This window comes from Mesoplodon bidens, assembly GCF_964165515.1.
Source record: "Mesoplodon bidens genome assembly, chromosome: 13".
Taxonomy (NCBI): Eukaryota; Metazoa; Chordata; class Mammalia; order Artiodactyla; family Ziphiidae; genus Mesoplodon; species Mesoplodon bidens.
The window spans coordinates 41,211,783-41,239,216 of record NC_138169.1 but is presented as its reverse complement, the minus strand read 5'-3'; the positions used below and the strand labels follow the sequence as shown (position 1 = coordinate 41,239,216).

Genomic DNA, 27,434 nt, shown 5'->3' with positions numbered 1-27,434 from the left:
GTGGCAGGGAGCCTAAACAATAGGTTGTTTGCCCGAGTTGTTTTCTAGAAACTTGGGAGTCAGCTGCGCTTCGTTCAAGCTGAGCCGGTTGACTGGAGAGGACCACCGCCCCTCCAACTGGGCATGCGCGAGTGTCCGCTGGGTGACCTTTGGACCCTGAAGAAGCCTGCGGCCTCCTGAGCCTGCGCAGAAGGAAGGTTACCGCGCTTTTTTTCCAGTCGCTCCTCCGACACTCCTTGCGCTTCAGAACGCCCTGTTGCTTTACTGGTGACCTCATATAAACACTCCCGCCCCTTGCCTTGGGGGAGGAAGATTTGAGCTTCTTCTGCTTTCTTGCTTGGCTGCCTTGCGGATAAACCCTGTCTTTGCTGCACACCTCGGCACCTCAGTCAGTCGTGTGGGCTGCCTTTCGGGCGAGAGGAACCTCATTGGGTAACACATTATTATTCTATCCTTATTGTTGCCTGTGAACGTGTCTCTCTTGATGCGCTTGTAAATTATTTCTAGTTATTCCTATGTAACACCCGCCCCCCCAAAGAGACTAGGACTGCTTGGCACCCCATGGTTGGGCAATAAGCGCTGATTCAATAATGACTGAAATCATCTGGTGAGGGAAACAGTGGCTTAGTTTCCACGTGCATCCTCATGCAAGAGGAGGGTGGGGAACAGCCTGATAAAAGGGACACAGTGCAAAGGAGGTGGGTGCGATCCTGAGGGCCCGGAGGAGAGAGACGGGGGGTGGCTCACAGAAGGCTCCGGAATGTATTTTCCCACTTGTTTCGTGGTATAATATATTAACTGTTCTCTGGCCCTGTGTGTGCAGCTGTTGGCTGATGGGTCCACCCAGTCTTTGCCTGCTTTATATTTTGGTCCTCAAGCACGGAGGATTCAGCTCGCTTAGAATTCAAAGTCCTGTTTCAATATGCACGTAGATAAAAGGTCTTCTTACAGATCAACTAAGAGCATTTCCTCTTTCCTTCCCATGTCTTCCATCCCCAAGTATACAATACAACGCAAGAAACAGCCATATAGTCATAAAGTCAAACATTACCAGATGGTTTTCCAGTCCTGGCTATCTAAATACCATGTCATCTGTGTTACATAATTCTTCCAGAAAGCACGCTGCTTTAATTGTGAAACACAGATCATGACAGATTGCTCAGTTTTTTGACGTCATTTTCTTCGGTGTTTTCTCCACTCTGAGTGCAGGGAAACTAATTATGTCCAGGTGGGGTCCAGGTGTAAGTGTGCGTGCTAACTCCAGAGGGCCTACTTATATCTAAAACGGTTTCATTGGAGTGTTGGAGCTTTGAAAACTTGCTCCCTTGGCTCTTTTTAACAAGTGCTCACTTCTGTCTAAATATTCCCCCATCCCAGTGCTGACTAATGACTAATTGAAGTTCTGCAGGAATGGGACGGGCTCTGGGAAGAGGGTGCTCTCAGGTTCAATGGCAGATCCTGGGTTGCACCATTTCTTATAGTTTCTCCAGAAACCTATCTTTACAGCATATGGGCTCACTCGTTAAATTGTCATGGTCATAGACAGTGCTGAGATGATGTAGCTTCACTTCACATTTAGAATAGAATATTACACTTGTTAAGAAGATAGATTCTGGTATCAAAAGTAACTGGAATTCTGAAGATGGATGGTGGTGATGTTTGTGCAACAGTGTGAATGTACTTAATGTCATGAAACTGTAGACTGAACATAAAATGTACCATTTAAACTATTTTTATGTATATTTTACCATAATGAAGAAAAAGTGACAGGTTCTGTTTTAACCTCAGGAGGTGGAGTCAGTAGAAATTAGAGTAATATGCCAACTTCGGAGCAATCATATTTACAGAATCCTTCCATTCTATTAGTTAATTCAGAGACTATCACCTTACACTGGCATAGAATTTCTTTTTAGTTGGCAAAGCACTTTTATATACCCTATCCTAGTGGACCTTTTTGTGTGTACAAAACAAGTGGGTTTATCAGCATATTGCAAATGAGCATTATTGCAGTTGTCTTTGCTGAATACCAAACTACTCCAAAACCTAGTGGTTTTAAAAAGAACACTCACTTATTTTACTCGCCAGTCTGCAATTATGGACAGTGCTTGGCAGGGATGGCCATCTCTGCTCCATGCAGCATTAGTTGGGGTGACTCAGTAAGGACTTCCAAGGATCCACTCCCAAGAATGTTTGTCTCACATGGCTGGCAAGTTGAGGCTGGCATGTCAGCCAAGAGTTCTTGTCACGTGGGCCCCTCCACGTGGCTACTTGGGCTTTCTACAGCATGGTGGCTAGGTTTCAAAAGTGGGTGTTCTGGGGCTTCCCTGGTGGCACAGTGGTTGGGAGTCCACCTGCCAATGCAGGGGACACAGGTTCGTGCCCCGGTCCGGGAATATCCCACAAGCCACGGATCGGCTAGGCCCGTGAGCCATGGCTGCTGAGCCTGCGCGTCCGGAGCCTGTGCTCCGCAACGGGAGGGGCCACAACAGTGAGAGGCCTGCGTACCGCAAAAAAAAAAAAAAAAAAAAAAAAAAAGTGGGTGTTCCAAAAAGCAGGACTCTCCCGTCTCTCCAGGCTTGGGTCCACAAACTAACACATCATCACTTGAGCTGTATCTATCTGTCAAAGCCATCACAGAGCCCACCAGTATTCAAGGGAAGCAAACATGGAGCCAGACTCTTAAAGGGAAGGATATCAACCAATCTGTGGCCATCTTTAATCTGCCACAGGATGTCAAGGCTTAGAGTGGGTTGGCTACGGTTACTCAACTAGTAAGTGCGACCCTTGGCTTTCTCCACCAAACTATTCTGGGTTGATGTGATGATTAGTGCACCAAAATCCATCTAAGTCACTTGAAATTACTTCTTTCCCTTGAAGTCAGTGGATATTCATGCTTCAACCACTCTTTCATCAAGTTAGAGTACAGAAATGAGTTAATAGTAATTTTTTAAAACTACAAAATGCTTTGAAAAACATCACTTCTGAGTCTAAGATCTAGGTATATACATGAAATCCTTAATTTAGTTTCTGTCAATGACCTAAACACTACCTCCCAAAATATTAATCACCATCAAAATGCATATAAATGCCTTATAACATGTCCTAAATCTAAGCAATTTTAATAGCCAATATGGTATGTTTATCAAATTATCTCAAGTAGGAAGGGAATTCATTTGTTACCTAAAAATCTCAAAGATTAGAAACGTTCTATTACAGTTAAGACGTATTTTCCATGGTATGAAGCTCCCATTTTAAGGTGAAGCTCTATAGGTGAAATAACCATTTTGCTTTGAACAATTTTACCTTGCAGCCATGTTTGCAGGAAAGAAACTTTTCCACCAAGTGGGAGATACTGACCTGTGAGTGCTTCATGTTGACAAATGAGGTTGTTAAGCCATGGAGACTTGGGAAAACATCCTTTACAATGGAGAAACCTGGCTGTCACCACCTTAACTGAGTGGTTGCACTCTGCATCCACATCATTAATAGAGGAACAATCTGCCATTAAATGCCTCTCAGCATGATATAGTAGGAAGTACACACTTCCACCTGTAAAGTATTCTTGCCAAAAATGTTTAATTTGACTCTAATTTACCTTAAGACCTAACCTTCAGGAAGCCTTTTTCAACTGGGGTTCCTCAACTGAACCACAGATCACAGAAAATGAGTTGAGTGACGATTTACTCAATTCTCCCAAGAATCGCACATAATTAGTACTATTCTAGATGTATGGGATCGAACTTAATTTGCTATATAAAATGGGTGCCTTAGGACAATAGAGCTCAATCCTCTCATGGATCTTCAGTTGTGAAGGGTCAAGTTAAATGAGGAAAAGTCAGACAAATCCTGGACGGGAGGTATTCTACAAAACAACTCACCTAGTCTCTTAAAAAAAAAAAGTTGTGAAGAGAGACTTCCCTGGTCCAGTGGATAAGACTCTGTGCTCCCAGTGCAGGGGGTCTGGGTCCATCTCTGGTCAGGGAACTAGATCCCACATGCATGCTGCAACTAAGAGATCACATGCCACAGCTAAGAGTCCCCATGCCACAACTAAAAGATCCCATGTGCCACAACTAAGACCCAGCACAGCTGAAAGAAAGGAAGGAAGGAAGGAAGGAAGAAGGAAGGATACTTGAAAAAAAAGTTATGAAGAAAAAGTGCTGATTGTTAATTAAAGGAAACTAATGACTTCTCTCACAATAGATTTTTGCCCGTTTTTCACCTTCATCCACAAGGGTTCATATGGTATGTACTCTGTGTATCAAGCTTGATTTGCTCAAGGTAGTATCTGAGCTTACCCAAGCTTCTGCATGATTCAATATCTGTCTTTTTATGGCTATGTAGTATTCCTTTGTATAAATACACCACAACGTATTTATCCATTTTCTTGCTGATGGACATTTGGGACAGTTCCAGTTTGGAGAAAAGATGAATCAAGTTGCTATGAGCATTCTTGCACAGGTCTTATAGTGATATATGTAATCGTTTACCTTGAGTGTATACTGAAGAATAGAGTTGCTGGGTCATAGTCCATATGTGTCGAAATGTATTAGATAGTGGCAAACAATCTTCCTAAGTGGTTGAACAAATTTAGACTTCCAACCAAAAGATCTGAGAGTTGGGAATTCCCTGGAAGTCCAGTGGTTAGGGCTCCACACTTCCACTGCAGGGGGCACAGTTTCAGTCCTTGGTTGGGGAACTAAGATCCTGCATGCCGCGTGGGGTGGCCAAAAACAAAAAACAAAAAAAAGGATCTGAGAGTCCCAATTGTTTCATAACCTCACCCCTTCTGGGGGATGCTGAAGGGGAGATATTGATGGAGAAAGGGCATGAGGAAACCTTCCAGGGTGATGGAAATATTCTATTTGTCTATCTGTTTTATGTAGGGTATACCTACATAAAAAATTTACCAATGTCTAAAACTGCTATAAAAGCCTATTTTTAAAAATTCATCAAGGTATATATTTAAGATTTGTACACTTTGAATGTAGGTTCTATCTCAATGAGAGAAGAGAGAACAGGAGACTAAAAAGACCTAACAACCAAATTTATGGGCGGGTCTTGCTTGACTCCTGGTTCAAAACAAAAGTCAATTATAAAAGATAGTTTGGAGTCAATTAGAGTTTTAATATGCACTGAATATTAAATGTTATTAGGAAATTATTTTAAATTTTCTTAGGTGTAATGGTTATATTGTGATTATGTTGGAGAATGTCCTATTAGGAAATGCATGCTGGAGTATTTAAAGGTATTTAGAGTGGTGAAGTGTCATGATGTCCGTAACTTATTTTGAGTGATACAGCAAAAATGTGTGTGTATGTGTGAGAGAGAGAGAATGTATACAGATAGACATAGAGATAAAGATAAAACAATTACGGAAAAAACGTAAGCCATTGTTGAATCTAGGTTGTGGATATAAAGGTGTTATTTTTTCAACCTTTCTAAATATTTCAAGTCTTCTATAGTAAGTTGTTGGGTGGGCAGGGGACAATATAGAGACCTGAATGACCAGCTCAAAATGCAGAGTAACTAAGAGAAAACCCTAGAATGAAATCTAGAATCTTGACTCCTAACTCTCTGTGCCATCCCTGCGTTGTTGCTTTCTGTGTTACAAACTGATCGTTAGATCTGAATATGCCTTTTTAGATTAATTTACTTCTGAGAAGTACTCCCAATGGTCTAACTAGGCAGCACAAAGACACCCCCAGATTTCTCTTATAAATTGCATATGCATTCTGCCTGTGAACTCACACCTCCCTCTGCAGGTCTCTCTCTCTCCCCACACCTCCTCTCCCCCCCTCCTCATTCCTCCACCATCCCCTCGCTCCATCTCTCCCTCAACCACTTTCAAAATCTCTCTGCAACCACTCTATCCTTGCCCACATTCCCTTCTAATGGAAAAGCTAAATTGAAAGCTTAGTGGCCCTGGCTGCCCACAAAGCCCCATGATTCCTACCCCCCACGCACAACCCCAGCACTTCTGTTTGAGGCTTCCTGGCCCAGCTGAAGCGCTCAGCAGAGCTTCTTAGGTGCCTGGGCCGCTTTGAAGATTTACTTTCAATTAAAAAAATAAGAAAGAAGCCAAATCAGCAGCTGTCAGGGATGCAGGGAAGATTTATTCAGGGTGGTCAAAGGGGAGTTTGGCCGGCAGGAAAGGCCTGGAGGTAGACGGGAAGGAAATTCCAGCTGGAGAGAGAAATTCCTCCTGGCAAGGTCAGGCCTGCACCAGACTAGTCCTTCTGGGTAGGGCTGTGCTGAATCCTGTTGCTGGGCTGGGTCACGGGAAAAGAGCGTCCTGTCTGTAGACACTTGGAGGATGGGTTTGGGGAGGGGAGGTACCAAGGGAAGCAAACGGGTAGGGCCTTGAAAGCATAGCTTATTAATCAGATGAAACAAGGCCTGCGGGATCAAAACATGACTGATATTAAAATTGCTTCCCGATTCAAAAGCCGGTGTCGCCCACCTCAGAATGTGATGAGGGGTGAGGAGGCCAGGTCCCCGGGCAGTTCTGCAAGCACAGAGCTTCCATTGAAGTCGGCCTGTGTGGAGAAGCACTGCAGATGTGCAGAGAATAGCAGCAGCCAGGATCCATAGTTTTATCACCTTTCATTTCCTGGCTCTGTTCTTCATGGCTTTGGACGTTTGACGGGCTATTGTGAAAACTGACCTGTCCTTTTCAGAAGAAATGAGCCAAGTCCTGGGTTAACCCTGATCAATGGCCAAGTATCTTCTAGAAGTAAACAGTTAAGCTGCAGGCATGAGTTTGAAAAAATTCTCAGCCCCGCTCCCCATGTTTACATCCCTTCTCCATCCCACACGATCTTGGATGGAATTGGAATAGAGACGCTAGGGTGCATCCCATGCTCTATCCCTTTCGTGCAGAAGTGCCAACTGTTCAAATTACACCTGTTCCCGTGGTACAGTGCACTACTGTTGAAGCTGCTGGTTACACTAGATGTTGCCTAAATATCCCAGACCTCATTAGCCCATGACTATTATCAACATATGTACATATCACACTTCTATTATTATATACAGAGAGATTTATTTAATTTTTTTAGAAACAAATTGTGATTAAGCCCACCTTTGTCTGATGTCCAGACTTTGGCCTTGTACCTGTCCTGACATTCCCGTCAGTCCCTAAAGAGATGCCATTGTACATGCCCGCAGACCAGTCTGTCGGCTGCGGTCAGCATGGGGTGACCTCTGTCTTTTCCATCTCTAGCTCTCCTTTGTCCACTACACATAAAGCCCCCCTAGGTGGGGAAGGCCCAGTGCTCCCACTGCCCCTCAGGAGGCTCCAGTGGTCGCCCTGGACTCCAGTGCTGCCTGCAGGGAACCCAGCCTGCCAGACCGGCTGTCGGACAGCGCTGGGCTCCCCGCAGGGTGGAGGGGAGTGGCTTCCTTCCTAGCTCCGCCTCATATTTTGGTGTCTGGTCCCCAAGGCAGCTCTGTTATGCACAGAGAATCACAAAGTCTCTCTCGATGTTTTATCAACTTCTGGGATCACCTCTTGCCTGGAAGGTAGTCCTCAAGTAAAATAATTCTGTCAACTTCTGGTCCTGATCCTCTCTCCAGAGGAGCTCAAATATGAGCCAGGAAGATAAATATACATTATTTTCCACTCCTTCCTTTTTTGTTCTCTTTCTTCCCAGCTTTACTTTCCCAAAATAAACTTCTTTTAAGCTGCAGAACAAAACCTCATAGGATTTTAAGAAATGAAACATTGATGATAGAGGTGGAATGAACGTATTATCTTCATCAACAATATCTTTGACTCTCTCAAAATTTTGTATAATTCTAAGTATCCTATCGTTGCTGCCAACACTTAGCTTTTTTAAAGTAACAGCTCAGATTTTCAAAACAGGTTTATCTTATGAATCATAAATAATGCCCACATTATGAAATAGATTTATTCCTGAGAAGTTGATCATAGGGCAGTTTTTTTCCAAAATGTACATTATCCTCCCCATTAACATCCATTATAATATCAAAGACATAGTCTCATAAGAGCAAAATTTTAGGACTCAGGGATGCCCCAATTAAATGACAGGGAAAGTTTTGGTAAGATAAAGATTTTAAATGTGGCTAGATTCACAGCATCCAGTGTAATATGAAATTAGAAATTACTCTGTAATAAAAATAATTTCCCTTTTTACCTCCTGATCATATAGTTACAAAAGAAGCTCTATTGCTTTTTTGAGGCTGAGCATTAACTAGATCTGAGCTGCAATACCAAATTTAGCCAGGAAGGGGTGCTTTCTGAAACAGGGAAAATGCTTGAAGTTGAAAGTTCTGTTTTTACGGAGATACTTGAAGGTAGAGGATCATGACTATACAGCTACCTGTGACCGTTAAATTTTTGGATACTTTGGAATATGGCTCTTACAGTGAGAAATAGTCAGCTACTTTAAGGGATTACTGAGGAGTGTAAAGAGTAGATGTAAGAGAAACACCAATAAAGTAATAGTTTTGGGAAAATGGGCATAGGTTAATGTATGTGAAAGCTAAGAAAAGAATTATTCTTTTTCAGTGAATTTCAGGGAAGGAAAATTTTTTATAAGCTTTGGAGGTCCTGAAATGCAGTGATTTTTATTTTTTAAACCAATAACTTGTAATGTTCTTACAAAGGAAAGATCAGCAGGTAATCTAATGAAACAGGCACAGAAAAACTCCTACTTAGAGCCTGAAGGATTTTAAGGGATTCCTTGAGAAAGGATTCCTCCTTGGAGTGTGTGTGTGTATGTGTGTGTCCACTTGTGGATGTGAGGGGGAATAGTAAATATGTGTGTACATTAGTAAATGTACATAGTAATGTACGTGTACATAGCACATGTACATAGTAAATATGTACGCGTCCACATGCGTACCCTTCTGTGAGTGCTTTGGGGCAGCCTTACCTTGGGGGGCAGGGGGGAGGAGAAGTCACTATTTTGGTTTTTTATAGAGCTTGTGTAGCCTTAACTGCTTTTCTGAGTTTAATTCAATATAGAATATTGGCAAGTGAGGAGGCTGTTATCAGATTCCTCTAAACTGTAACACAAAACGATATTACCCATTTATTCAGTGGCTGCTCAAACAGAATTAAAAGGGAGAGAAACTATGTGGAATTACTGCCATCTGGTGGAGAAAATGGTGACTGCTGTTGTAGACGGGGGTTGGGGGGAAAGACCTTTAGATTTGAACTTTGTTGATTTGGTTTTGTTTATTTGGGATTTGGTTCAGGTTTTTGTTTCGTTCACTTACATTCACCTCCTAAAAGCTCTGACTCACTAACTACCCTGTTGGAAGAAGGAGTGAGCAGAGATCTCATAAGGCCAAGAGGCAGTGTAGGATGGAGCTTAAGCATTCGGACTCAAGTTTCAGACTCCCTGAGTTCAAGTTCCGGCTTCATTATCTGCCGATTGTACCACCTGGGGCCAGTCATTTACTCTTTAGTTTCGTCCTCTCTTTAGTTTCGTCCTCTGTGAAGTAAGAATAACAACGGTATCTGTTTTCCACAAGTGTTCTAAGGAATCCTATCGGGCAAAAAGAAAGCACCATGTTTAGTGTCTGCATTATTCATACAAATCCTATTCTGATTTATCCATGTAAATTCTCTTCTAACCTTCTCCAGGCAAAGCCTTGTCTATACTAGTCTAGGAGCACAGCTACACAGCCTAGCAACGGAAGGACTGGGTTGCTTGGAAAGATGTAGGGCCAAGCAGGGCAGTTCCGCAGCAGTCCAGCTGTAGGGGCGCTGCCCTCTCTTGCATCCCTACAAGCATCACTATAAGAGAAACAGTTAATCATGCTTTGTCATTTCACTGCAGAGCATATTTGTGTGCGTGTCCCTGTTGATTTCAAGCCAGATGATACATAACTCCTTAAAGGCACGGACTCTGCCTAACTTGTCCCCCATTAGCTGCTACATGGTACAAACCCTGAGGGGACTGTGTTCTCAAAGCAACAGACTTTTCCTCACTCCCGAGACTAGTGTAGAGAGTACAGCTTTCAGACTCCAGACCCTCCTTTTCTCGGTCCTCATGAATGCCTAAGAGTGAAGAACGCTGAGGAGTAGACCATGGAACCCAACTCCATACCAGGGGGACTGCAGCCCCTTGAGAGCTATTCCTAACTCAGTAATAATGAGGACCTCGGACTTCCCTGGTGGCACAGTGGTTAAGAAGCCACCTGCCAATGCAGGGGACACAGGTTCGAGCCCTAGTCCGGGAAGATCCCACATGCCATGGAGCAGCTAAGCCCGTGCACCACAAATACTGAGCCTACGCTCTAGAGCCCGCATGCCACAACTACTGAGCCCGTGTGCCACAACTACTGGAGCCCGTGCGCCTAGAGCCTGTGCTCCGCAACAAGAGAAGGCACTGCAATGAGAAGCCCACGCACTGCAACAAAGAGTAGCCTCTGCTCACCACAACTAGAGAAAGCCCGCATGCAGCAACGAAGACCCAACACAGCCAAAAATAAATAAAATTAAATCTTTAAAATAAAAAATAAAATAAAATAAATAATGAGGACCTTTAGCCCAGCTTGAGCCATGTGAAGCCAGAGGGACAAAACCCAAAAATAAGGATTAAACTCAAAACTCAGAAATTGAGGTTCCAGAAATGGGAAGCCAAGAAGGGCAGAAACATCCAACCAATTGCCACACTGCCACCTCAGCCATGACCCAGATGCCCTAGAATGGGGTGAGGACACAGGAAGAATGGAGTAATAATTTAAAAACAAGTTGTCTTCCGGTTTCTTTTGCACAGGCTCCGGACGCACAGGCTCAGCGGCCATGGCTCACGGGCCGAGCTGCTCCGCAGCACGTGGGATCTTCCCAGACAGGGGCACGAACCCGTGTCCCCTGCATCGGCAGGCGGACTCTCAACCACTGCGCCACCAGGGAAGCCCTGTCTTCCGGTTTCTAAGAAGGAACTGGTAAGTGCCTTTCTGTGAAGGAAAAAGCATATCTTTTACATCTTTATCTTGACTATTGGAAATTTTAAGTTAGGGTGAGTGTCAGAAGAATGTTTTAAGTTACCTAAACATTTCTTAGAATTTCTGTCTCTCTGCTTACATTGCCCATCTGTCCTTGCAGGCTGACTACCTCATCCACTAGAGACCTCAGCATATTCATCAGAGTGGGTTTAAATTCCCAATCTGATAATTCCGACATCCCTACTATGTCTAGTTCTGATGCTTCCTCTGTCTCTTCAAATTGTGGGTTTTGCCTTTTGGTATGCTTTGTAATTTTTTCCTTAGTAGCTGAATGTGATATACTTCGTAAAAGGAACTACCATAAATAGACTTTTAGCAACGTGGTGGTGAGGTGTCAGGAAGGGGAAGCGTTCTGTTGTTCTATGATTAGGTCTCCATCTTTCAATGAGCCTGTGCCTGTTCACTGTGAAATTCACACTTATTTCTGGGGGTTTTTTCCTCCCCCCTTAGGTGGGTCGGGATGGCTAGAGCCAGCTGGAGTTGGGTATTTCCCTTCCCCCAGGTCAGTTAGGCTCTGATATTATCCCAGCAGGTTAGACTCTGGTTAACTAACCTAAACTTTTCCTGCGGGATTTTTTTTTTTTATGGTCAACTCCTTATGATCTGTAGTAAGAGAGCAGAGAAAGGCAGTATAAAAATCTGAAAGGAGAGATAAATTCGACTTCTTCCACTGATCCTTCACAGAACTACTCGTCATTAACCAAACTGGCTTCTTCTACTGGAAGTCCTCCTTCTTCTCTTATTCCCTAGTAGATGTTTAATCTCATAATGAAATGACTACAGGCATGAGCAAGAAGAAGAGGGTCCAAAAGAGAGAATACTTAATACAAAATGCATAACCAGTCCGTAGGTTGCAGTATCTGACTTAAGATGGAACGTGAAGAGACTGAACAAGGTGATTAAGAGAGGGAGGCACATAGCTAAGAACAGCTTGTTTTAACCTGTGGTGCCCTTTCTCTTCCATCCCCATGGTACAGCTTTATCCTCATGTGTGCATCTATCCTACTATTGTTATGTTGTGTAGTTTATGATATTTCAAAATCAGTTATCTTGCTACTAATCATTTTGCAATGACTGTATTGTTGCAGAGAAGTAGCTGTGGCCTTTAAAAAAAAAAAAAGTCCGTCCTATTACATAATAATGTTTGTCTTTTGTCTCAGTTACCACAAAAGAACAAGTGATGTAAATATCTGTATCTCTCCTGCTCAACTTTCAGAGGCTACATTTAATACACTGGAAGGCAGACACTTGTCATGTCAGGTAGCTGTTAGTGAATATCGGACCATTCCCAAAATGCAGCGACTTATCATTGCTTAGGAGTCTCTGGGTCAGCTCAGTGGTTCTTCTGGTCTGAGCCATGCTAGGCTGCAGTCACCTGGCCTCATTTAGCTAGTGTTTGCCCGGGCATCGCCAATCAACTGCTGAGTCAGCTGGCGGCTGACTGCTCTAAGATGGCTCAGCTACGACGACAGCTTGATTCTGTCACATATGGTCACTCTTCCTCCAGTAGGCTAGCCTGGGTGTGTCCACCTGGTAGCTGAGCAAGGTTCTCAGAGGTAGAACAGATAAACTCAGGCCTCTTGAGGCCTAGGCTTGACATTGACATGGTGTCACTTTCACTGACTATTTGGCCAAGCAAGTCCCTCTTGATGGGAAGAGGTGCAAAGTTACATGGCAAAGGGTGGGGATACAGGAAGGGGTAGAGAATTGAGGCCATTTGGGCAGTCTTATACAATGTATGAGGAAGACAATCAGATGTTCATTACATCCCCAATTTTTGAATACCCCTTGGAGTAGACATTTATTTTCTCTTCCTCCTTCTTCTGGTAACCATACCTCTCTTCATTTGAGGAAACTGTTCCTCCCCCTTCTGAATGGGGCTGACCCTACCTCTCTATCACAGAGATTGGTCTGAAGGGGGAACTGACCCAAGTGGACAGTACTAGTATCCATCCTCCCCTGTATTGGTCTGAAGATATCCACACAAGGTACCCACTGGGCACTCAGTTTAGCTTTTCCAGGATTTTTTTTCTCACTGTTACTAGGAGAGGCCCTTTTCCTATCTGATCAAGAAGGATGTGAGCATCCATCATCCCAGCCTCATGGAGAAGCCACAATATAAAATAAAGTCACAGAGTGTCTGGTTTCCATCATCCCTGGGGTGGCTCCCACCATTGTCTTTACGCACTTTGATAATGGGAACCAATACCTTCACTTTTGCCCAGGTGCTTCAATTTGTGTTTCTGTCACTTGTAACCAAAGGAATCCTAACTGAAGGAGCCCCAGAACATCACATTTCCAACAGAAAAGGCAATGTTGGGACTTCCCTGGTGGCGCAGTGGTAAAAAAATCCACCTGCCAATGCAGGGGACATGGGTTCGATCCCTGGTCTGGGAAGATCCCACATGCTGCGGAGTAACTAAGCCCATGTGCCACAACTACTGAGCCTGTGCTCTAGAGCCCACGAGCCACAGCTACTGAAGCCCTTGCACCTAGAGCCTGTGCTCCACAACAAGAGAAGCCACCACAACGAGAAGCCCACGAACCACAAGGAAGAGTAGCTCCCGCTCACTGCAACTAGAGAAAGCCCATGTGCAGCAATGAAGACCCAACGCAGCCAAAAAATAAAAATTAAAAAAAATAAAGAAAAGGCAATGTTTGTAGTTTCTAGGGTACTCTCTAGTTTCATGAATCACTTTTTCTTTTTACATATAGAGCAGGGCCTGCAATTCAGATACATAAAGGGAACAGACAGGCAAATGAAAGTGACTAAATGAAGGAAAATGGAACTGTGGAGCCCTGCAGGGTATCTCCCTGCCTACAAGGGGCAGCCACTACTCAGAACTTAGATTCGGCAAATTGTTTTCTTGAGGGAATGTGAGCCCAATGTTGCTGGATCTTTCAATTTCTTAAAAAAAAAAAAAAAAAAACCTGAAAATCTCAATTTTAATGTTGAATTCCCCAATTTTTAAATAATAAAATCCACTCATCTTATATACCAGACACCTCCATGAACTGTCAGCTTGGAATCTCTGTAGGGAACCCACCAATGATACCCACTGCTGAGTCCCATGCTATCCTGGACTTCATTCCTCTTTCACTTGCATCACCAACACAAAAATGTTGAACACTTCTTAAGTACTAAAGTCCATGTGACAAGAAGAGAGGTCAAGAAAACTTTGTGGGAATGAGGATGCTGGACTTAATGTTGCCAGAACGGCTCCAGGTCTTTGCTCAAAACCCATCAACCCCCTGTTAGCAGGAGTGTCCTTGCTCAGAACCTGCCAACTACCCCCACCTTTAGCAGGAGTGAACGTAAATCTTTAAGTTAAATGGTCCAGAGATAAGAAAGGAAGCCACACACAAAAAAAGAAAAAAAACAGATGGAACCAGCTGGGACCAAGGTGGCAACAAATCTTACCTCCAACAGACCCTGAGTCTCATTATACATTGATTTTACTACATTAGCACACACCTATCAACAGCCAGGACCAGACATTAAGGACCAAAAAAGGATAAAAAGGGGGTGACACCCTACTCCCTTGAAAAAGCCCTGCCCCTTCCCCCCAGTAAACTAATGCCTATGCCTCACTTCCCTTTAGCTTTTTTTTTTCCCCCCTTTAGCTTTATTCTTTAAAATTAAATCACTCTCGCCAGCTGGGTGAGAAGTTGATCTGTGAACTTAGTTCCAGCTTGTGCATTCTTTGGCCACTGAATAAAGCTTGTGCTGTGTTGGAAGCTTGGTTTCATTATTCAACTACTCAAACCTGAAGGGAAAAAGAATCCTCCCCCGCCAAGGCAGGCCCTAGCAGGGTCCATACACTTATTTCGATAACATTAGCAGCCGAATCACTCAGCATACCAGTGAATTTGTGCCTTAAGAAAATTACAATGTTATGGACCAGCCAGCTGCTTATATACAGTTGAAACTGTGAATGCTAAATCCCTGAAGACCAAAGTTCTACTTTATTCTTTAATATAGGATGCTTTTTCCAGTTATCTGGTGTCTGTTAGCTCCAAGTCTACCTTTTTATACACCACACTGTAGGCTGGAGCTAGGAATCATGTTTCCCAGACTTCCTTGCCAACTGGCTTTCAGTTAGGTTCCATGAATGGAAGGCACTGGCAAGAGATTGGAAGGCAGGATGTACAGAGAAGAAAACTCACTTGACTTGGCATCCCTCTAGCAGCAGTGCACAGCAATGTTCCTGCCTTGCTGGGCCCCATCAGAGGTACTAGCCGCAGCCTTGGCTGCGCTGCCTCATCTACCCTCAAGGCAGTCTGAGCACCCACCTCTTTGGCTGTCCAAGCTCTACCATTGGGCATTGGGAATTAATCAGGCCTCCAAGCATTAGCCCTCTAAGGATGTCTCCAAGATCCTAGATTCTGATAATACCACTTCTTCTCTTTTACTGTCTCTAACCTTAAAGATGGTAGTCATTTTCTTAAATTATTAATCTCTGGGTTACATAAACATCCACTTCTTGCTCTTTCAGCCTTCTGATATCCTGCACTATTTAAATTCCTTCTGTTTGAAATAACTTTACTCAACCCTGACAACAATTATTAGAACAAAAAGTTTATTTTGTATACAGGAATTCCTTTTTCTGAAATCACAGTGTGAAGAATAGTTTCTTCAAATCTCAAGATCCTTGCTACAAGAAAGTAGTTACCAAAAAGCCACAAAAAGCAGTTCTGTAAAATAGTTATTATGATTGTTCAGTTATTTTTATTTAAAGCCCTCATGACCCATAAAAAGACTATACCTAAAGTGACATTCATAACTGACATAGCCCTAAATCTGCCTTCACTCTTCTTGAATCTCTATCTATACAGACCAACTGAAGCCAACACCTAGGAAACAACATTCTTAGGAATGTTCTGCCAATTATGCCAGTGGAGTTGGGTGTAGATTTAAGATGAGCTAGTAAGTATTTAAAAAATTTTAAATATGTATTTTAAAATAATTTAAAATTAAATATCTTTAAAATTTAGTATTTTTTTAATTTTTTATTTTGTTTTCTTTATTTTTTTGGCTGCGTCGGGTCTTAGTTGTGGCACACAGCATCTTCACTGAGGCATGCAGGATCCTTCATTGCGTCATGTGGGCTTTTAGTTGTGATGCACGGGCTCCAGGGCGCATGGGCCCTGTAGTTTGCAGCACATGGGCTCTCTCGTTGAGGTGCTCTCTTGATCGAACACACATCCCCTGCATTGGAAGGCTGATTTTTTATCACTGGACCACCAGGGAAGTCCCTAAAATTTAGTGTTTATAAACCAGCTATACTGGGGACGGGAGGATGGTAATTACTCATACTAGAATAGGAGCCTTTGTTTTATGAATAGCCCCACCTGAGGATATCTTGAGATGTTTAGATATATAAACACGTGTTTCTAGAAAATGGGATTATATCATTCTTTTCTCTAGAAACACCTATACCAAACTAATAGTTGTGGCTGCTTCTTGGGTAAAGGAATTCTTTAACTGTTGTCTTTTTATAATAAGTTCATATTATTTTTATTATAATGAAAAACATTTTAAAGTTCCTTCAGTGCACATTTAAAAGACTTGCATTTAAAAGACTGGGATTGGGACTTGCCTGGTGGTTTCAGGTTCGATCACTGGTCAGGGAACTAAGATCCCACGTGCCGCGGGGCAACTAAGCCTGCACGTCACAACTACTGAACTTGCGAGCCTCAACTAGAGCCCGCACGTCACAAACCACAGAGTCCACGCGCTCTGGAACCTGCATGCCACAAGGACAGAGCCCACACGCCCTAGAGCCTGCGCACCACAAGTAGAGAAGAGAAAACCCATACACCACAACTAGAGAGAAGCCTGCGTGCTGCAACAAAGAGCACGCACACTGCAACAAATGATCCCACATGCCTCAACGAAGATCCCGAGTGCCACAACTAAGACCTGACACAGCCAAAAATAGTTGAAATAAATAAGTAAATAACTAAATCTTTTTAAAAAATTCATCAAGTGTTTAAAAAAATAAAAGACTGGCATCAACATTCCCGTTTTAAGGAAAATGCCTGATGTGTGCCTTTTCAATAAATAGCTATGAGGTGCATTGTACTAAAAGAAAAGTAATATTCCTGCCCCAGGGAATATAAATCTTATTGGCTAGGTTCACAGACATCTTTACAATAAGTAGTTAATACATGATAGACTCCTAATACACATTTGTATAATGAATACATGAATGTACCATCAAAAATATTTTATTCAAACTCTCATTTCATAGAGGATTAGCCCTGTTCTGTCATTTCTCATACCTAGATCATATTTCATCACTTCTAAAACACACATTTCTCACTTTTCAACAATCCTGAAATCAGAATAGGACTTATTATAATTGTGATTTTTAAAGTATTGTTTCATAGACAGTCTAAAGCATTTTCTCTTTTATAGTAAGATGGTAAGTCTTACATTGACAGCATCTTGGATTGAATGAAATACAATATATATTACATTTTCTGTATTTTAGAAAATGCATATGACAATTTAGGCATGTTTCCCCCAAGGTTCAACTAGGAAAGTTCTCCTGTGGCCACTCCATTCAATGAATATTCAAGCCTCCAGTGATCAGATGAAATCCAAAACTACTAATTTATAAATGTTAAAACCAACAGCTGACAAGTAACAGCTTTATAAAATCTTGTCTGTTCATGAGGGTTTATTTCTCAAATTTTTCAAATTATGATTGAATGTTAAACATGTATTTCCTGTTTTCAAATTAATGTTAAGGCATAAGTGTATATAAAAATCATGTGCCTTTCAGGGTTTTCCCTGGTGGCACAGTGGTTGAGAGGCCGCCTGCTGACGCAGGGGACACGGGTTCGTGCCCCGGTCCAGGAGGATCCCACATTCCGTGGAGCGGCTGGGGCCGTGAGCCATGGCTGCTGAGCCTGCGCGTCTGGAGCCTGTGCTCCACAGCGGGAGAGGCCACAACAGTGAGAGGCCCATGTACCGCAAAAAAAAAAAAAAAAAAAAAAAAAGCATTTCTAAGCATTTATGATATACTTAAAATATTTTCATATTTTAGTCTTTGAAATTAATCAAAGGTCCAAAGGTCTAAGAAATATGAAAATGACTAATCTGTATAAGAACTCTGAGAAGACCAGAGGGCAGACAGTAGAAGCAAGAAGAACTACAATCCTGCAGCCTGTGGAACAAAAACCACATTCACAGAAAGATAGACAAGATAAAAAGGCAGAGGGCTATGTACCAGATGAAGGAACAAAATAAAACCCCAGAAAAACAACTAAATGAAGTGGAGATAGGCAACCTTCCAGAAAAAAAATTCAGAATTATGATAGTGAAGATGATCCAGGATCTCGGAAAAAGAAAGGAGGCAAAGATCGAGAAGATGCAAGAAATGTTTAACCAAGACCTAGAAGAATTAAAGAACAAACACCTAGAAGAATTAAAGAACAAACAAACAGAAGTGAACAATACAATAACTGAAATGAAAAATACACTAGAAGGAATCAATAGCAGAATAACTGAGGCAGAAGAACGGATAAGTGACCTGGAAGACAGAATGGTGGAATTCACTGCCGCAGAACAGAGTAAAGAAAAAAGAATGAAAAGAAGTGAAGACAGCGTAAGAGACCTCTGGGACAACATTAAACACAACAACATTTGCACTATAGGGGTCCCAGAGGGAGAAGAGAGAGAGAGAAAGGACCCGAGAAAATATTTGAAGAGATTATAGTTGAAAACTTCCCTAACATGGGAAAGGAAATAGCCACCCAAGTCCAGGAAGTGCAGAGAGTCCCAGGCAGGATATACCCAAGGAGAAACATGCTGAGACACATAGTAATCAAATTGACAAAAAATAATGACAAACGAAAATTATTAAAAGCAACAGGGGAAAAATGACAAATAACATACAACGGAACTCCCATAAGGTTTACAGCTGATTTCTCAGCAGAAACTCTACAAGCCAAAAGGGAGTGGCAGGACATATTTAAAGTGATGAAAGGGAAGGACCTACAACCAAGATTACTCTACCCAGCAAGGATCTCATTCACCTTCGACGGAGAAATCAAAAGCTCTACAGATGAGCAAAAGCTAAGAGAATTCAGCACCACCAAACCAGCTCTACCACAAATGCTAAAGGAACGTCTCTAAGTGGGAAACACAAGAGAAGAAAAGGACCTACAAAAACAAACCCATAACAATTAAGAAAATGGTCACAGGAACATGCATGTCAATAATTACCTTAAACGTGAATGGATAAAATGCTCCAACCAAAAGACACAGGCTCGCTGAATGGATACAAAATCAAGACCCATACATATGCCGTCTACAAGAGACCCACTTCAGACCTAGGGACACATACAGACTGAAAGTGAGTGGATGGAAAAAGATATTCCATGCAAATGGAAATCAAAAGAAAGCTGGAGTAGCAATATTCATATCAGATAAAATAGACTTTAAAATAAAGAATGTTACAAGAGACAAGGAAGGACACTACATAATAATCAAGGGATCAATCCAAGAAGAAGATACAACAATTATAAATATATATGCACCCAACATAGCACCTCAGTACATAAGGCAACTGCTAACAGCTATAAAAGAGGAAATCAACAGTAACACAATAATAGTGGGGGACTTTAACACCTCATTTACACCAATGGACAGATCATCCAAACAGAAAATTAATAAGGAAACACAAGCTTTAAATGACACAGTAGACCAGATATATTTAATTGATAGTCATAGGACATTCCATCCAAAAAGAGCAGATTACAGTTTCTTCTCAAGTGGGCACAGAACATTCCCCAGGAAAGATCACATCTTGGGCCACAAATCAAGCCTTGGTAAATTTAAGAAAATTGAAATCATATCAAACATCTTTTCTGACTACAGTGCTTTGAGATTACAAATGAATTACACGGAAAAAAACATAGAAAAACACAAACACTTGGAAGCTAAACAATATGTTACTAAATAACCAAGAGATCACTGAAGAAATCAAAGATGAAATCAAACAATACCTAGAGACAAATGACAATGAAAACACGACGATCCAAAACCTATGGGATGCAGCAAAAGCAGTTCTAAAAGGGAATTTTATAGCAATACAAGCCTACCTCAAGAAACAAAAAAAACCCTCAAACAATCTAACCTTACACCTAAAGGAACTAGAGAAGAACAAACAAAACCCAAAGTTAGCAGAAGGAAAGAAATCATAAAGATCAGAGCAGAAATAAATGGAATAGAAACAAAGAAAACAATAGCAAAGATCAATAAAACTAAAACCTGGTTCTTTGAGAAGATAAACAAAATTGATAAACCATTAGCCAGACTCATCAAGAAAGAGGGAGAGGACTCAAATCAATAAAATTAGAAATGAAAAAGGAGAAGTTACAGCAGACACCGCAGAAATACAAAGCATACTAAGAGACTACTATAAGCACCTCTATGCCAATAAAATGGATAACCTGGAAGAAATGGACAAACTCTTAGAAAGGTATAAACTTCCAAAACTGAACCAGGAAGAAATAGAAAATATGAACAGACCAATCACAAGTAATGAAATTGAAACTGTGATTGAAAATCTTCCAATAGACAAAAGTCCAGGGCCAGATGGCTTCACAGTTGAATTCTATCAAACATTTAGAGAAGAGCTAACACCCATCCTTCTCAAACTCTCCAAAAAATTGCAGAGGAGGGAACACTCCCAAACTCATTCTGTGAGGCCACCATCATCCTGATAGCAAAACCAGACAAAGATACTACAAACAGAAAATTACAGACTAATATCACTGATGAATATAGATGCAAAAATCCTCAACAAAATACTAGCAAACAGATTCCAACAAAACATTAAAAGAAGCATACACCATGATCAAGTGGGATTTATCCCAGGGATGCAAGGGTTCTTCAGTATACACAAATCAATCAATGTGATACACCATATTAATGAATTGAAGAATAAAAACCATATGATCATCTCAATAGATGCAGAAAAAGCTTTTGACAAAATTCAACACCCATTTATGATAAAAACTCTCCAGAAAGTGGGCATAGAGGGAACCTACCTCAACATAATAAAGGCCATATATGAGAAACCCACAGCAAACATCATTCTCAATGGTGAAAAACTGAAAGTGTTTCCTCTAAGATCAGGAACAAGACAAGGATGTCCACTCTCACCACTATTTTTCAGCATAGTTCTGGAAGTCTTAGCCACGGCAATCAGAGAAGAAAAAGAGATAAAAGGAATAAAAATTGGAAAAGAAGAAGTAAAACTGTCACTGTTTGCAGATGACATGATACTATACATAGAGAATCCTAAAGATGCCACCAGAAAACTACTAGAGCTAATCAATGAATTTGGTAAAGTTGCAGTATACAAAATTAATGCACAGAAATCTCTTGCATTCCTATACACTAATGATGAAACATCTGAAAGAGAAATTAAGGAAACACTCCCATTTAGCATTGCAACACAAAGAATAAAATACCTAGGGATAAACGTACCTAGGGAGACAAAAGACCTGTATGCAGAAAACTATAAAACACTGATGAAAGAAATTAAAGATGATTCAAACAGATGGAGAATCAATATTGTGAAAATGACTATACTACCCAAAGCAATCTACAGATTCAATACAATCCCTATCAAATTACCAATGGCATTTTTTGCAGAACTAGAACAAAAAAATTTAAAATTTGTATGGAGACACAAAAGACCCCAAATAGCCAAAGCAGTCTTGAGGGAAAAAGACGGAGCTGGAGGAATCAGACTCCCTGACTTCAGACTATACTACAAAGCTACAGTAATCAAGACAGTATGGTACTGGCAGAAAAACAGAAATAAAGATCAATGGAACAGGATAGAAAGCCCATAGATAAACCCACGCACCTATGGTCAACTAATCTATGACAAAGGAGGCAAGGATATACATGGAGAAAAGATAGTCTCTTCAATAAGTGGTGCTGGGGGCTTCCCTGGTGGCGCAGTGGTTGAGAGTCCGCCTGCCGATGCAGGGGACACGGGTTCGTGCCCCTATCCCGGAAGATCCCACATGCCGCGCAGCGGCTGGGCCCACGAGCCATGGCCGCGGAGCCTGTGTGTCCGGAGCCTGTGCTCCGCAACGGGAGAGGCCACAGCAGTGAGAGGCCCGCGTACAGCAAAAAAAATAAAAAAATAACATAATAATAAAAATAAGTGGTGCTGGGAAAACTGGACAGCTACATGTAAAAGAATGAAATTAGAACACTCCCTAACACCATACACAAAAATAAACTCAAAATGGATTAGAGGCCTAAATGTAAGACTGGGCACTATAAAACTGTTAGAGGAAAACATAGGAAAAACATGTTTGAGGGGCTTCCCTGGTGGCGCAGTGGTTGAGTCCGCCTGCTGATGCAGGGGATATGGGTTCGTGCCCCAGTCCGGGAAGATCCCACATGCCGCGGAGTGGCGGGGCCTGTGAGCCATGGCTGATGAGCCTGCGCGTCTGGAGCCTGTGCTCTGCAGCGGGAGAGGCCACAACAGTGAGAGGCCCGTGTACCGCAAAAAAAAAAAAAAAAAAAAAAAAACAGTTTGACATAAATCACAGCAAGATCTTTTTTGATCCACCTCCTAGAGTAATGGAAATAAAAACAAAAATAAACAAATGGGACCTAATGAAACTTAAAAGCTTTTGCAAAGCAAAGGAAACTACAAACAAGATGAAAAGACAACCCTCAGAATGGGAGAAAATATTTGCAAACGAATCAACGGACACAGAATTAATCTCCAAAATATATTAACAGTTCATGCAGCTCAATATTAAAAAAACAAACAACCCAATGCAAAAATGGGCGTAAGACTTAAATAGACATTTCTCCAAAGAAGGCATACAGATGGCCAAGAAGCACATGAAAAGCTGCTCAGCATCACTAATTATTAGAGAAATGCAAATCAAAACTACAGTGAGGTATCATCTCACACCAGTTAGAATGGGCGTCATTAGAAAATCTACAAACAACAAATGATGGAGAGGGTGTGGAGAAAAGGGAACCCTCTTGCACTGTTGGTGCAATTGATACAGCCACTATGGAGAACAGTATGAAGGTTCCTTAAAAAACTGAAAATAGAATTACCGTATGACCCAGTAATACCACTACAGAACATATAACCAGAGAAAACCATAATTCAAAAAGAGTCATGTACCACAATGTTCATTGCAGCACTATTTACAATAGCCAGGTCATGGAAGCAACCTAAATGCCCATCGCCAGACGAATGGATAAAGAAGATGTGGTACATATATACAATGGAATATTATTCAGCCATAAAAGGGAACGAAACTGGGTCATTTATAGAGACGTGGATGCATCTAGAGACTGTCATACAGAGTGAAGTTAAGTCAGAAAGAGAAAAACAAATATCGTATATTAACGCATAGATGTGGAACCTAGAAAAATGGTACAGATGAACCGGTTTGCAGGGCAGAAATTGAGACACAGATGTAGAGAACAAACGTATGGACACCAGGGGGGAAAGCGGTGGGGTGGTGGTAGTGGTGGTGGGATGAACTGGGAGATTGGGATTGACATGTATACACTAATATGTATAAAATGGATAACTAATAAGAACCTGCTGTATAAAAAATTTTTTTTAAATAAAAAATAAAGGTAATGCTCCCCCCCAAAAAAAGAACTCTGAGAAGTTATAGAAGAAACACTGATAAAACCTTACAGAATAGATTAAATTAACTGTGAAATCAAAATGAAATGTTATGACAAAGACAGGCAAAGAACACTATAAAAAAATTAATAATGACAAAAAGAACAAAATGTCACCAGTCTAATAAAATGCAACTCATCAGTAAGGTATAATCTATATTAACTGCATAATAAAGGAATCACTCTGAGCACTTCAGTGTAAAATATTGAGCACAAGAGTTAAAAACATCAAACACAGAAATATATTTTATTCATAATTATTGACACGTACTAGTTCTGTCGATGTTACACCAGGTACATCAGGTTTAATCATACAGTCCTTTTGCATCTCTTAGCCTTTCTCTTTCTTCCATATTTTCTCACAGAGAAGTTTGAGCTGATGTGGAAGTTGGGAGAAGGGGGCAGGAAGGAACAGGGAAAGCCATCCTTTCAACCCATTGCCTGTCCCTCACCCTGACATCTTCTGATTGCCGGGGCCTCTGAGATAACTTCATTGAGGACCTTTGAGAGCTGCAGTGACCTCCTTTTTCCTCCCTCATCTCACACTTCCTTCTTTTCTGGGATCAGGAATATAGAGTCTGGAAGTACACATGCCCTCTGCTCTTCTCTCTGGGGACCCTCAACCCCTGTCCTGCCAACTCAAACCCTAATTTGCCTGCCCAGTGACCATAACAGTTACCCACCCCAAGCAAAGAGGGCACAAGAGCTCTTTTTTTCTACTGTGTACTTTAGGGAATGATCTTAAAACGTGACGAGTTTTCATCACTGTAAAATAAAAAAGGGAAATTCACTTAAGACTGTAACAAACACTGAACATAGAAAACCAAAATTCTTGAATTTCACAATCAACGTTATTTAAGATCTAAAAGTCAAAGAAGAGGTGATGACTAAGAAAAATATAGTGCTTTTGTGATTATGAGTTTACAAAAATATTACTGTCTATTTCTAATTATGCTGTTGTTATTCACCGGAATAATTTTCCACTGACTTCTAGGTTCCAGGTTTTTTTTTTAAGTTTTCAAGTGTTACGATTTTCTGGATTTTTTCAGTAGAGTGGAAAGGGCAAGATGAAAGCCAGATTCATTTAGGTGAGAGCAAGACTGAAATTTACATAGGCACAAAGATTAAGAGGACGTTGACCGATTGTGTGATGGTATGGACTGCTTTTTCACACAAAATATTTTCAAGAAAGCCTTCTGAAAACGCTTGTGACACAGCGAATACAAAAAAGGATTGTCAAAGGAATTGAACCTCTGAAGCCAAAATGTGAACTCATACACAGCTGTTGCTGACAGACTGAGATCTGTGGGGGATATTGAATGAATAATTGTGAACAGAGAGTAGGGAGCCCAGCAAGTGGCAAAAACACCTAAGAGAATGGCCAGTGACTTGGCTAATTTCCTGCCTCTGCACAGCTCAAGATGTTCCCTTTGTTGAAGAACCCAGGAATCTGAATGGGAGAGGGAGCCCATTTTGGAAGCAGTTACACTATTTGGTTGGGCTATTAAGGAAAACAAGACCCTGCTCTTTCTTCTTGGTTTCTTGGAACGAAGGGATGCTGCTGGTTCCTCTGGGTTAGAAAAAGATGTCCTTGAAAACAGTCCACTCCTGAATGAGCATCCATAGCTACTGGAAGAGACAGAAGTGAATCTAGAGTGCCAACTACTGAGATTACCACACTTCCATAGGCTCCAGTAAATATACATGTTGAAATAAGCCATTAACAAGACTGGGATCATGAATTCCAAGAGTACCATGAGGGCAAGGATATACCATTCTGTAAAGAATCCAGGTTCACAATCCCCCTTCCCATTCTTCCAGGCCTCTGAAACTAGAATTATTGGCCCATGCACTAAGAAGGCCACTACCCAGACAGCCACAATCAGAACCACAATCTGCAAGATCCCAGTGTGTTGAGCTCTGTAAGATACCTAAAAGAAACCAAATAAGTTATTTTCAATACAATGAGCATATGTTGATTGCACAAAGCATACCATCAGCCCTCAGGAGTTTCAGGGATGTGCAAAGCGGGGATATTCACTGAATTTGGGTAACATGATCTGGGCCAGAGCAGAGGGTTCGATTTCGGTGGACCCTGGGCCGAGATGTAGACTTTCTTAGCAGTTCAAGGTTAAACCTCTGACACTATAGAAAATGTCAAGGTCAATATCTAAAATAAGAATGCAGTTTTCCTAGTCCACAGACACTAACCTGAACTGTTAACTGAAACTAAATGCCCATTTTCACGGTGTTATTTGGCGGCGGGGGGGGCGGGGTGGTACGCGGGCCTCTCACTGTTGTGGCCTCTCCCGTTGCGGAGCACAGGCTCTGGAGGCGCAGGCCCAGCGGCCATGGCTCACGGGCCCAGCCGCTCCGCGGCATGTGGGATCCTCCCGGACCGGGGCACGAACCCACATCCCCTGCATCGGCAGGCGGACTCTCAACCACTGTGCCACCAGGGAAGCCTTTTCACGGTGTTTTTAACTTGCCAGCTGGATCATGAGCAGCAATTTTTTTTAATGAACTGGAATAATCAGGGGCAGAATGCGTCACACATCATAAAGATATGTATTGTTTGATGAAACTTTTGCTTTGGGAATATAGATGTACATAGAGAAAGAGAAATGTGTGCACTGAATCATAGTGTAAAATGCATTTATCACTGAAGTCACAGTCAGAGAAGTTTAAAAGACACTGGCTTTTCTAAATCCAGTATTTAGGGAGAATCTACTCTGCAGTTTATGCTGAGCCTTCAAGGTGGGGTCAAAAAGAGAACTCTTATGTTACTCCCACAAGATGACGCACAAAAAGAAAGTTTAAACCAGCTGTGGGGAGATACTACAGTGTTACTGAGCGTGACCAAATCATTTCTTTCTACTAACGTATCTACCCAACAAAAATGGTGCCAAAGCAGTGGTGGTCAGCCACTGGAGAGACATGGCTGTGGTGAGTGCCACGGTCTTTTTATAGGGGTGAAGAATGTTCTAAGTCCACTTGGTCACAAGGACAGGCTTCTGTAAGGGAAAATGAGATTCTATGAGGGAGGATTGCTCTTGGATCACAAGACCCATGACTTTTGATTGATTCTGAAATCTTCTATAAGAAATCTAAAATGCCAACCACCCTGTATGAGGGATAAACGTATGACCCAAGACTTTCTTAAGGGGACCTAGAGCACACAACCTCTCTGGACACCTTTTAGATCAGTAAGATTCCTTCCAGCCCAAATATTCCATGTTTTTCTGCCTTTTGCACTCAAGGGAAAGGAAATGATTTACCAGTGAAGTTCCCTTTCACCATCTCTCAAGTGCTATTTTCTCTGTGAGTTTTCAAGTCTTGTTCTAAAGTGGTTTCTCATTTTTATTAAAGGGGTGTAACAATGCCCAGCACTGTCTTTCTCTGATGGATTGTACATGCTAGGAAGGGCTCACCAATTGACTAGAGGTAAAAGGAGGCTGGTTTAAAAAAAAAAAAGTTATTTTTAAAAACTGCAGGGAAGTGGGGTTTTCTTTTTCTTTTTTTTTTCTTTTTCCAAATTACTGGTATTTCTGAGGCTAAGCTAAAATGCATATGGTGCTGACCACAAGCTCCCATGTACAATACATTTTTTTGCCTTCTGCTTCTCATACCACTAATTAATACTTGCACTAAATCTAATGATTATGAAGATGGTAACAATACCCAGATAGTCATAAAACTGCATTTAGTTTTTTAATTGCTCTGTTCAGCTTTTGTAATCATATGATAC

General features: G+C 41.6%; 1 protein-coding gene and 1 long non-coding RNA gene across 3 annotated transcripts in view; one reads left to right on the top strand and one right to left on the bottom strand.

Moving 5' to 3' along the window:
• The first annotated feature begins 10,796 nt into the window (after nt 1-10,796).
• Nucleotides 10,797-27,434, top strand: part of LOC308627068 — an 18,328-nt gene continuing 1,690 nt past the window's right edge. Inside the window, exon 1 of the long non-coding RNA XR_014017346.1 lies at nt 10,797-10,923. This is a non-coding gene — a long non-coding RNA (uncharacterized lncRNA). The remainder of the gene's footprint in view (nt 10,924-27,434) is intronic.
• Nucleotides 24,811-27,434, bottom strand: part of HRH4 (histamine receptor H4) — a gene marked incomplete at its 3' end in the record, with an annotated part of 14,877 nt that continues 12,253 nt past the window's right edge. Inside the window, exon 3 of one of the 2 annotated variants that reach the window (XM_081252771.1) lies at nt 24,811-25,617. In XM_081252771.1, coding sequence (XP_081108897.1) covers nt 24,811-25,617 — 807 coding nt within the window. The remainder of the gene's footprint in view (nt 25,618-27,434) is intronic. The other variant, XM_081252772.1, reaches the window with a different exon arrangement.